At 42.3% G+C, this 13,090-nt stretch overlaps 1 protein-coding gene across 1 annotated transcript; it reads right to left on the bottom strand.

Annotated features, from left to right (window-relative positions):
- Nucleotides 1-9,314: 9,314 nt before the first annotated feature.
- LOC111267567 (uncharacterized) lies at nt 9,315-11,510 on the bottom strand. The gene has a single exon (XM_022845891.2). The coding sequence runs from the start codon at nt 11,052-11,054 to the stop codon at nt 9,927-9,929; it is 1,128 nt and encodes a 375-aa protein (XP_022701626.1). The 5' UTR covers nt 11,055-11,510; the 3' UTR covers nt 9,315-9,926.
- Nucleotides 11,511-13,090: the final 1,580 nt, after the last annotated feature.

Here is a 13,090-nt window from a genome sequence, read left to right as displayed (position 1 = left end):
AATGATCCCATATAGATTAATTGATGAGCTTAATTAGCGAAGAATGATTGTTTTTATTTTCTTTGTTTAATTGTGCAGTATGGGTTATGGCAGAGCAACAAACTTGACTGCGTGGCTATGTGAGCTGGAAATCAGTACGAATACTGAGTGCTTATGTACAACGTATGTATTTTTGACAAAAAAATATATCAATACAAAAAAAATAAAGCGTATTCGAAGATAGACAGTTAACACTGCAGCATCGATGTCGAATATGCTGAACTACTACATAGAAATGAATACAAAATAAACCTAAAAACCATCTACTAACCAAGCTTATATTTATGTCACTGGACACATTCGCCAGAACGAATCTGTTCTGTTGTTAGTTGAATTCGAGGGTGAAATAAAACTGGCAGACTACACGATGAGACGAGAAGTAGATAAATGCTTTGAGATCCCTGTTCTGAGTTGGGATACTCCACATTATCCACTTCTTTTTCTTTGTTTTCTTTAACTAACTGGTGCTCAAGTCTTCTCGAGGACGGCCTCCTCGTGTCAGTCACCTGCGCTTCTTGCGCGAAACGTACGCCGGTCTGCGTCGCTTTCTCGCCAACAGTATACTTGTGTGTTTAGCAGCTTGCGTTCGTTGAATTCTCTCAAGCTATCTGTGTCCTGATCTATCTTTTTCGCCAGTTGACCAGCGATTCACAAATGTATATCATGTGCAAGAGTTCGTAAACTTCGCTAGATCATATCGAGCAGACTGGGCCGTTCCTCTCCTACACTGGCAACTTCAGAGGTGAACAGACGCTTCGAGACTCGTTCTCCTTTATTTCTCCCTACATCTCATCCTATTGAACACTAGTATTCGGACTACAGACCCCAAGGGGCAAGCTTAATCTTATGCAGGCGCTGGCCCTTCGTTTCTAAGGAGGCCACGGAGAGAGTTACGTTCTTTCGCTAGTTTGAAGCTTACTGAGCACGAGCCAGTCGTGCGGGCTGAGATTGGAACCATCTTAACCAAAGTTGAAGACGCGCATCAAAAAAGCAGTAGCAGCAGGCTGACTGAAGAAGATTTCGCGGTAAAGAGGCTCATTTATCACGGCAGAGTCGGATCCGCCCGCTGAGTCCGCGACAGTCTCGAGCACTTCGAAGGAAGACCTGGCAATCGTTCTTGAAGACTCAAGAGCCAGTCCTGATCGCAAAAAGAATGGACGTCTATAACAACAGCAGCAACTATAACTCGTGTGCTAGCTTCTACTATTGCTCGCCCTTGGAGTAATCGATAACCTGATGCTTTGGCCATGCAGCCTTTGACGCTAGCCGCTTGAGAATGGAGAAGTGGCAAATTTTACAAATTACTGCTATAAGAATAACAAAAAAGCTGCAAATTTATGATCTACACTAGACGCATACATAAACCGCATAGACTCTTAGCATGTACGGGTGCGATTCGATGCAATCCCCATCGAAAACACGAAGTAAATGGACGTTTTTATGATTTAATTCAATAATTGTTGTAGAACCGTTTACTTGAACTGATGTTAGGACGATGCTTGTAGGCTGCCGCTCAGGGTTCGACTTTGAACAGTACTATTACTATTATACTATATGCAACGAGGATTTCGTGGCTGGAGCTCAGCGTACGGCGACATATTCTTATTTCCAGTTCCAACTTCGCAGTTGGGCCTGACGGTATGGCTGAGAAAACTGACTAGGTCCTGCCGACCCTGTCAAGGCAAGACGACCACTTTTATGAAATTATGTTCGACAGTCATTTCAACATGCGTTTTGCGGTGCGTTGCCCGAAACGCCGACCTCAGGTTAAGTGACGAAAGTGGGCCGTGGCAAACATTGCTTTCGTTGCTAGAACTCGTGCTGCGCCAAAGGCCAACCAACATGAAATATTGAACGAGAAAATGAAAAAATAGATTAGTTTTAGGGTTATAAAGGTAGAGTGAAATGTGTACGACTAAGCGTTGCAGCTCTTGGAAAAGAATACTAACTAGCCTAAACACAGTGTTACACTGAAATTACACCTAGCATGTTCTGGTCGCTCTATATACGATGTCCCGGTAGCCTTTGCAAAGAGCCAGATTTGAAAAATAAACATTGAATTTTCAAATATATATCGCTATGTCAGTGAAATTATGATTAACGGAAACAGTAACTATGTAATTAAAGGAGTCATGGAAACACAATATTATAGAAAAAAAAATATATCGAATTCTATGAGTATATGTAATGTCAAAGTGAGATTTAGCAACTGCACTGTGTTAGTTCCTCGCTCATCCTTATTTTCAATTATTTTAGTCGCGGAAATATAATTAACCACACCATACGATTTTTTTTTCGAAAAGTAACATTCAGTTAAATCATTTTTAACCCTGCTGCGTAGCACCTACGATTAAAAGGTCCCTGTATTTCACTAACAGTTAAACGGTCCTAGATAACCGTATGAGGATTGCTTCACCAGTCTTCATTTCGTCAGCTTTCGTACCGTGTGATTTCTTTCTTAGTTGACTTACTTTCAATCTATTCAGGCGCACTAGTGGCTAAAATAGTTGCTTTCATTGTCTCTATAAGGCGAATACTCGTCTAAACGAGATAGACCTAACTGAGAGTGGGATTCTTCACGAAGGTTAGTACTAAGGGCGAGAAAATTACGTAACGGAAATGGGCAAATATATTCGCATTCCTGTCAAGCGGTTCCTTGCAGCCGACCTGCTGCTAACGTTGAGGTGACTGTTTCGTTACTTCGACGCATTGGTAAAAACAATGAGTTAGCCTTCAATAAGAGTCGCTTATTTACCTCATTCCGTTTCTTTTTCTATTCGGTTTGAAGCATCTTGCCGATTCGGGATCGTTAGTAGAATTATGGCAATGACAGTTACAGCATAAGGCATTTTACGCATTAGAAAGAAGCATGCAATTAATCCTTCTTCTCTTTTTAATAACCCCAGACTTGTCCTTAAAATAAAATACAATCAAGAAAAACATATCGGGGTACGACTGTTGTGATAAAATTCTGATTGTCCTTAATGTTATGTTCGCTAGAGATAGCTTTTTTCGATTATATTACGCAATGTACATTTAAAGATTTCTCAAGTTTAAACATTTAATTAAATTTAAGAGGTTCAGCATTGTAGCCAACGGATGCGCGGGAGAGCAGTAAAGATGGGTGGTTTGGGTCGCATGAACTTACCTAAAGTCAGTCACCCAGCCGGTGCTTATATATTATTTATTGAATAATCTATAACTTATATATCGAGCGTATAAGCCAGTTTGAATCAAGGGACCTCAAATCAGAAACGTGCGATAAGCTATATTCCGCATACGGTCATACTTCAATTTTTTTGCCATATTATCTAAACGGGTCCATAAAGCTTAATTACACTCTATTTATAGATCTCAACATCTTACAGTTTAGAGGCTTGCTGATTAAGGCTATGCTCATAGCGTACCACAGTGTTAGTACTATATTTGTGACATTGTTACTATATAAAGTGCATTTTTTTATTTGAATCGTGTATTTCGAAGTTTAAAGTTACAAACAAAAAAGTATACGGACCGCCTTGGCTTCTACATCTATTAAATACAATATAATAATACTTACCGATCAGTGTTTTTAAATAAATAAAACTTAAGCAGTGCTTTCAAAAAAATAACAGTTGGAGGGGACAGCTTGCTGCTTGTTAATTTAATAGTTCGAATAGAATTTTATGCTTTCAATATCACCACAAAAAGTTCCCACCGCGTTTTGTCTCATAGGTTTGAATATGACATAATCTTATTACAACTTCCTTTATGTCTCGAGTATTACGTCCGGCATCACCGTTACGGCTGGCCTCCAGCCATCACGAAATCAGGTCTCGGATTTGAACCTAAACCAAAACGTGCCCGTAGGATTAGTAGGCTTATTACAACCCGTTGTTTTTGTTCTTGTTCGAATGTGATTAACCTAGTACCAGCATTGAGCTGGTGATTTGAGTACAGAACTACAGGTGACTGACTGGGCGTATGGCTTTCGGTGCCCCTGAACAGCCTTGCGCATGTCCACCTCAAAGAAACTCATGCACGAAGCACTTCACGGTACGGTCCATAGCGCAAGCATTAAATGGAACGAAGTGTCAGCGAGCTCCAGCAACCGCCAGGTTTAAATAAAGTTAAACATCCTAAGGCTATTATCCTTATGTTTGCAGACAGGTTGCTACGGTACTAAATCTGAACGTCTAAAGCAAAAAAAATTGTGTACAAAGTCCAGCAAGCGAGACGAGCATTATCACGAGGAGTCTTTTGAAACTGCGAGACAGTCGCCCCCTCGCACGCACAAGGCCCGAATTCATCTTTACCATACAGACTCATAATACCCGCACGATACAGGTGCTTAGAAATGTAAAGAGTACTTGCTTTACTTGTGGAACTTGATCCACATTGATGCCGCTGCACAGAAGCTCCCAACAGTTATAATTATGGGAGATTTTCTCTAGGTAAGTTTAAAGAAGATATTTGAAATAAATAAACAAACGTTTCGGTATAAAGCTATGCGGGGCTATTACCTGTCTGTGACACGATTTCATTGTCTCGGTATAATTATGATTTAATTTTTAGCCAAGCTCGATGTAAATAGAGAAGCAAGAAATATTTAGGTGCGAGGAAGCACCAGGCGTCTCATTAGGGTTATATCTTACTAGGAGAAACGATCTGACAGTCTTTAATGTTGCATGATCATTCACTAGCAGTAACCTAAATATTGGCAGGGGTTTACACTGTCTGCCGTACGAGACATCTAGCTATTTCCAATGCTGCCCAGAAATATTTACCCCGGTGAGTGTTGAAAACTGTGACGTGAGCGTTGTCAATCTCCCGTATTCTTACAATAATTTTTCCTCAAAGGCTATGTCTATGACGCACTCACATCCAAGCAGGGACGTCCATTCTTAAAGATGCAGGTTGCCGCTGACTTTTCGCTCTATTCATAACGACATTTACGTCAAGGCTTCTGACGTAAATAACTCACATGATTGACAATTACGCAGTAATGGGCAGCTATGATGAAAATAGGCGCTTGACAAATGATATTTAGCGCTCTGATTTTTTAAATTAAATTTTACGTATGAGACAAACGCATCATGGAATATTTAATCAATCGAAGCTAGGTAATGGTATTTAATTTATAATACCGGGTCACTACAATTATTATAAACACTCGCTTTGAATCATTTTGAGTATCTATCGTGAATTATATCCTATTGAATGTAGATCTATCTTTCTTTCTTTTCGTTTACCATGTAGGTTAGCCTCCGGGTAGATCATGCAATGAGATAGCGTCTGTTGTGTGTAAGAAACTTAATGAGTTTGCGCAGCAGCCGCGCAAACCCAGTTGGACATGCCTTGCGTTGGGCACGGACCAAATAGAACACTATAATTAATACGGAAGAACTAAAATTAGCATAAATTGTGTCAATGGCTTTTGGCTTGCCTGAACACTGCAACAGATTAGTTAATCGGACTAAAGCTACTCATTAATTATAACGATGAATTATTTGTAGATGATATTATATCCTTAGGATACTAGTTATTTTTTTTAGAGTGCAATACAGATAACATTTAGACTACGGCTGTCTAAACTAAATATTTGTTTCTATCTATTGACTGTTGACAGAAATGTTGCGTACTCTAAACCAAATGAGAGAGCAGAGGGAGCGTCCGTTTTCTTGGTAATAAAATAATTTCGAGTACAAGATGAACTTTAGCGCTTGAGGGCAGTCGGCTTTTCTCAAGGAGGTATCTGTGCGACAGACGTGCACATACTTTCACGCACTCTACCCCGGCAAAGCCCATGGCAGAAGCATGTAACGCTTCGGTGTGCATAACAGCTATTGCTAGCTGCTTGTTCGACAGACCTCGTAAGCCCTGACTAGTTTCGGAGATACCGAAGATTGGTTAGTGAGTCCTTGCGAAGCTACCGGCAAGCTCAGAGGAATGCGGATCTCAGCACCCTTCTCACCTCACGCTGAGGGCAGAGGCCGCTGGTCCTGGTCGACTGCTAGAACGATCCAGTCGTTCGAAGTGTTGCGCTCCCGGACGTCATCAAGATTCGCTTCGTCTTCTGTTTTTAGCCCTGTTCCTCTCATAATCGAAGACGCCTCGCGTAGGCCGTCGACCTCTACTGAAACCACAGCTGCGCGTTCGAAGGTTCGTGAAAAATGTAGAGATGATAATAGGTTCGGCTCGACCGTCTGTTGCGTTGTCTCTAGAGATTGTGATTCTACACCGTTAAAGCTTAAACGGCCCAATGCTCCGAAGTAAAGGAGCCAATTCGGCTATAATGCTTTACGCTATTTGAATGAAAACGACATTTAGATTAACAGGTTGATCGACTTTTATACACAGGGTGGTTTAAAAAGTACCAGACCATTTAGAAAATGATTCAAAAGACAAAGTAGGAGGAAAACGGTTTCAATGCTAACGGTATTGATGTGCAAAGTATGATATACGAAGTAAAGGACAGTCCCTCACCTTGGCGTACCTAGATTCAAATGAAGCCAAGCCCAGTCGGCTAATTTTCTGTATATTTTTTTAGGTAATGCATTGTGGATGCACACCTTTCAACGTTTTACGCAGTTCGGCGTTTGCAGAACTAATGGCTTAAGTAAATCACTTTGAACAGCAAAGTGTGCGCTAGTTGTAGATTCACTGCCATAGGCCCAGTTATCATTCAGCGACGACCCGACGTTCTTCAGCTACAAAAAACAAACTGGTTCTTTTTCTTACTTTTTATCAGCAGCTGGATATTCTTCCACACTTCGTTTCTGGCTGATAAGTAAGCAGAAAAAAATGCGACAGATCGTTCGTCGGCGACTCTCATCGACTCCACTGCGTACACGGTAGATCCGTGTTTAAACTTAACACTTCCTGGAAGTACCAGGGATGCTGGCTAGTGATTGTAAGTGCTCGAACAGCGCCGGCTCGTATCGCCGAATTAGCACAGTTTCAGGAACGGTACATGTTAGCAGTTCGTCCCAACGGCTCTGCATAGCGACGTGCACGACGCCGCCAGCGGTAGTGGGCGTCCCCTGTGACATTGCTACAGCGACTTGCGGCCACTGGTTTTGCACAATGAACAAGCGAGTATCAAATTCGTTGCTTTGGCAAAGAGACCCTTCGAGGCGCTTCGGCAGCGGTTGCGAACATGTGGAATGGAGCTGGCGGTGACAGTAGTTTCAGGCGTCATAGAACATCGATGCTACTTGTGGTAGCTGCAACAAAGTCTCGTCGAATAATGAGTAATTTTTCGCCTTTTCAAGCGCCCCACTAGCTGGGCATCGCAGCGATTTCGATCGAGAAAGCGACCTCGGCTGTTTTGAGGGGGTATCGTCGCGATCTGCGATCGCGACGATACCCCCTCAAATAACGAAGCTAAACCCCTTTTTTGGACTTTTTTTTGATGTGTGAATGATGTCATGAAGACACTACACTGTTTCGAGCTTTATTGATGTAGTGGGTTGCGTATAAAACTATTGTTGCCTATACTGATGTTACGATGATTGGAGGTGCAGCTAATTAATTTCTAAATAAATTGCCCTCAGTATGATAACTATTAGTAAACGAATGCGAGAGATTCTGTTTTCAACATATAGAAGTTGAATCTAAAAATTAGCTGAACTTTTCGTCAACCTTTTTGTATGTGCAAATTTCCATAGAAACGTTTTGCGCACCGGCTCCCCAAGCGTCTTCGACTGTACTCTGCATGGCCTGCTATATATTGCTTTGATCTCCTTTCCTATTCTAATAGCGCCGTCCAAGACAAGTCTCGCAATGTATTGTTGCTAAAATGTTAGGTTAAAACTGGTGGAGTTGATGATTAAGCGTGGAAATTGTCTCTTGGAACATGCTTGCTATGAGCGAACGGACGTGCATGAAGAACAGACAGATTGACATGTCCGCCCGATATGCAGCGGTTCCGCGCGAAGGGAAACGAGAAGGTCGTTTTTGATGTCGCGAAAGTGCACGGCAAAGTTCGAACATGCGCACGTACATATAAAACGAACGAAACGGCCCACCATGTACGAATGTCCGTGCGTCGCGCACCACGCAACACAAACGACAGATCGAAGCGGAGGCACAGAGGCGGGCTATGCTGTACAGCTGCCGTTAAGTGTCGAGAAATCGGATGGCCTACGCACTCGGCAGCCGACCGACGCTGGTTACTGCCTCTGTTGTAGTTACTACATCGTCGGCCTGCGACGCTGCTTGATCACTACAGCGGCACAAACGGGCCCAGCAGCTACACAAAGATAGGGTCTCCATTAAAACAACGACTACTTATGCTCGTCATTGCCAATCAGCAATAGCAGCGATGGTTTTTGCTGGCGGCTGTTCGGTCCATATTAAGATCAGATTTTTCGCCGCTGGCTGGTTTGCCGAAATCGGAACGTCGCCTGATAGCTCCATACATATGTAGCGTATATTCTAAAATAAAAATAAGCAATGGCAGCTTAAAAGCGTATGCAGCCGTCAATACGCACTTGACTGCTGCACGAAGCAGGCCACTCAAACAAATTATAGCAAGTCAAATGCTAAGGTAGCCGTTAAATCATTATTGATACACTTACCGAAAACACGTAATCAGGTCATCGTAGTGATTGATATAAGTCATTTCTCGTTTGTTCCTATGCGTGCAGGAGGATACCGCAATAGTAGCCGGCAAGATTTTGCAAGTCGCTGACCTTCAAGCATCACCTCTTTTACTGGATACAATATAAAGACCACCTAGCGAAATTATTCTCAATTGTCTCTAACACGACAAAAAATGGGACCGTGTCACTTTTATATCTATAGTAAGATACAGGCGTCAACATTTGGCCTTCAGGATGTATCGCTTTATTCATCGTGATAGATGTGAGATAATCTAATTCCGTAACTGAAAACTGGGAAGAATAGAGAGAAGAACTTATGAGCTGTTGAATCGAAAAGAGATCTAATTATTATCTAACAGTTATGAGGTATGTTACGACGTTTTTTTTCACTCATCTGGATATCTTCGTGCAAGTTAATATCCGTGACAGATGGAAAATCGTAGATATGACTACCATTATAAACGATATTTTTTGAAATTGAGAACCCTATTTCGCGTAATCATACGCAAACGTTACGCCGCCCTGCGAGGCCTGACTTAACAGTTGACTTAATCCAGAAATTTATCAGTCCTATTTTAAGAATTATTAAACGATAATGATATAAGTTTTAGTAAACTTCCGTCAGAGAAAACAATGGCCGAGCTGTATTACGAGTGTCTGTCGCAATGCACACAAGAACTGTATAATAAGTGAGAGATATACATTTCATACATATTTATTTATCAATAAGGTAAGCCAAAGACAATTCGTTTGTGTATTTAGCACCATATCTACAGTAGTTTATTGAGTGTAGCCGAAGCCATTGTGATAAATTATAATTAAGATACTTATATATCGTACGTATAGTACATCTGCGTGAGCATACTGAATTACCCACTACATAATTTGTGTACGTGTATGACCGTATATCTCTAGGTACGTAAACGCGTGCCACCGTAGACGGCACCCTAACCTGAAACCGATTTGTCCATAGCCGTCAAATCCTGGAACCCGTGACAACTTAGCTCACAAGAGCAGTTCCGTGCTAGGCCACGGCCTTCTGTGGGCCGTTGGGCGATGGTAATATCACCCGGATATGCACGAGGTCATTCTCTGGGGTAGGTATTACAAATTTATCTGTGTGCTCTAAAATTTTCTCATCATTCAGTTGCAACTGCTCACTGTTGAACATAGTTTTGAGATAGAGAAAGTTCCGTTCTGATAATTTGAAACTTATTAATTATCGTCGAGAACAAGGGTGTGACTCGGGCTATTCTAATTGCTCTCTCCCTGTATTCAGTAACGATCACGAAGTCGACTGAACTAGTGGGTCCGTTCGATGATGCTAGTAAGGGTCAGGGCTAATACTAGCCATATTGAAACAAGCGGAGTATTGCTAGAGGCTTGAGTTAGATATTCTTCTGCGAAAATGTCCACACCTTCAACATGATTCATGCTGCGCGCGGGCAAGCTAGCGTTATCAAAGTCGGCACTAACGGCTCCTTTCTGCAGAGTGAATAGGTCATCACTGAACTGCACCTTAAGCATAGTCGTCATATCAACACTGTAAATCGCGTTTAGATCGCGTTCATGAACGATCTCCCTCCTTCGCCTTCGGCCATACCCTAACTGATCGTTTCCGCAAGGGACGCCTTTGCATGCATTGATACAGATTGATACGGTCCCTGAGAACATAACGTAATTCGAGTCAGGGAACTTGAAAGCTTTAAATGTGGCACTTAGCGAATCACCATTATCGGGCGTGACAAAGTTGGAAAAGATGTAGGGATCGATTGAACAGCCATTCGTGATGATCAGCTCTTCCTGCTTGCCGGCACTATCCGATACCTTAAGAAAACTAGCGAGAATTCCATAGGTGGATTTACTTACGGGGTCAAGGAAGATGACCATTTCGAGGGGTGTCCCTGGCTGCACATTGTATGTTGTATCCAACATACGCCCGTTCTGTTTGATACCCAAATCCAAATTAGGGATCGGGGCTTGGGCCTCAATGTATTCGGTAATGTTGATGTAGTCCGGCTCGACGATATCTGGCCAATTGGGAAGGACCTGTCTCCTCGACCTACTTATTTTGTCTCCTATATGACATTGAATAAGCACTATTTCGTTCTTATCTTGGCCACTTTCGGGTTCGACGATTAATCGTTGAAAGTAAGTCTTTTCTCCCGTCATTTGATTGGTCATTCGGCTGACGCCACATCGAAATTCATCTTTTAGGTTGACCTCAAACTTCACCACGTTGTCCTCAATGATCGGTTTACACATCGGAAATCCTTTGAGATTCTCGAAATACATGTTCTTGATTTTAAAATCAACAGCAGACGTATCTACCGATACCTTAATACTATCCTCGTTGCACTCCGTTGTCGGCTTAATTTTAGCCTCAGCCTGTAGAGCCAGGCCTATAAAGAATGTGGCCAAAAACCACATCGTCCTAAGCAAATTTTAACAGCAAAAAAAAAAAATAATAATAATCCTACTGCACAACGCTTTGCGCAGGACGATGTCCACTGCGGCCAGGCCTCTGCGTTGCTGTAAATCCTGTCTGACAGAACCACCAGCCTTTTCACGATGGAAAGTTTAGACTAAGTGAAACGACACCGTCGCAGCTCCAATGGCGTTACCAAGCGTATCCTGTCATACCATCATAGTAGAGTGTCGTCAAATTAGCTGCAATCACCAACATCAGCGACGGTGAGCGAGTTGTACGTCCTTCGCGCATAACACTAGTATGTCTTCTTCGTTGCTGCCAACACAGCTGCTATTCCGGTGCCGGCGTCTCCAGTGATGTTCACTCTGATCCGTCTTCGCTATTACTCCCTACGGTTGTTACGGCCTGCCATCTACGAGCTGCTACGAACTGCTTGCTATTGCCATCACAACGTATACAGCTGCAGCAGCAGCAGCACCAACGATCTTCTTCCATTTGCGCTCGTTCGCCGTGCCTCGCCTGACAGTCAGTATAAGTACAAGCACTTACCGTGGCTTCGTCAGCAGGACTTGCACGTGGGCTGCCATGCCGTAAGGGGAACGATTCTGGACTTCTGGTTGATGTTGTTGCTCTCATTTACAGACAGCGTCTGAGCGTTGCCATTGCAAATCCCAACTGCAGCACGCAATCGGAGCTGCGTATGAGAAGTGATGGCCAATCGCTCGGTAATCTAGTACAGTACATTGGCGTGCGGGTTCAGGTCCCGGTATAGCGATACTACTGAGAGTATAAAGGCGAAGTTAGCGAGCAATACGAAATGTGGGCCAACTGGGAACGGCGAAACAAACCGTTGCCGGTAACCGGATTATCTGGAGAAGCGCAAGCATCGAATCCAGCTTAATAGCTCCGTCTAGTTCTCAACAACGGCGAGCTCCCCAGCAGAGATTGTCCTTATAAAAAGTTTGATATTTACACAAGTAACCTATTAGATTATAGCTACCAACTGCCTGTATTATCTAGTAATACATGTCATAATACCGCGTCAGGTCTTACGATAGTATGGTTGTTCCGACCACGTATAAACAATGTTAGTCAATATAAATACTATATTATTTGTTTATTGAAGATTATCTAACATCACTCGCATATCGCTATTGGATTCAAGTTCAGCGAAACTGCCATATCCTTGATAAATTCCGCCATGATCATTCTAAGCAATCAAACCCTGAAGATCTTAAACAACACGGTGCTAGTCTCATTGTCATAGATCATTGATCTTGAAAAACTATACCAAGACATCAATAATTTGTATATTAAAGACTCTCAAAGTGAATGTAAGGGATTTGTACAGAAGAAACAAAGGTGTTTACCTACTTAATTCGGTCCCTTCGATAAACCTAGATTGAAATTGCAAATGCCACGTACTACGCAAGATGTCTTTGTGCGAACGCAGGTTTATTAATTAGTTGTAGTGTAGCTTTCTTTTCCTGTATCTCTAGTGCACCATATAGTTTAGGCCAGTAAATGTAGTCTGTTTTTTTTTTTTTAAATAAAATGGAGTTAAGATTTGCTATTTTTCGGGTGTTGGTTATCATGCCAGTTCCAAACGTACCTTTAAAAGACATCTTTAAACTAAGATTCTTTCCGCAGCCGGGGCTAGTACCAACTAAGTATAGACTATTGTTAATCCAGTTAGAGAACTTCTTTGCAGGGCTATTGTGGGACGGCTAACGCTAGCTGCAATTCGAATAAAAGACTCATAGAAGATGAATTGGTGAACCGGTAGTTGAAGATCCGTAGGCTAATTAATGAGAAGGGGGAGGTCTTGCACTAAGCGACAAACGGGTTAATTGGGTAGGCTGCCTCGTTTACGGTTAAGTAGAACGCTACCCACGTAAACGCACGACCACTGATTTGGTTCCAGGCCAACTAAAACCGGTTCGTTTCTTCGGATTCTTTGAACTTTTAATGATAGTTTGCTAGGCGATCACGTTTGTGCAATACGTACACGACTAAACTTTTTCTATTATATATT

This window comes from Varroa jacobsoni, unplaced genomic scaffold (genome assembly GCF_002532875.2).
Source record: "Varroa jacobsoni isolate VJ856 unplaced genomic scaffold, vjacob_1.0 scaffold_12, whole genome shotgun sequence".
Classification (NCBI taxonomy): Eukaryota; Metazoa; Arthropoda; class Arachnida; order Mesostigmata; family Varroidae; genus Varroa; species Varroa jacobsoni.
This window is presented reverse-complemented; position numbering and strand designations above follow the sequence as displayed.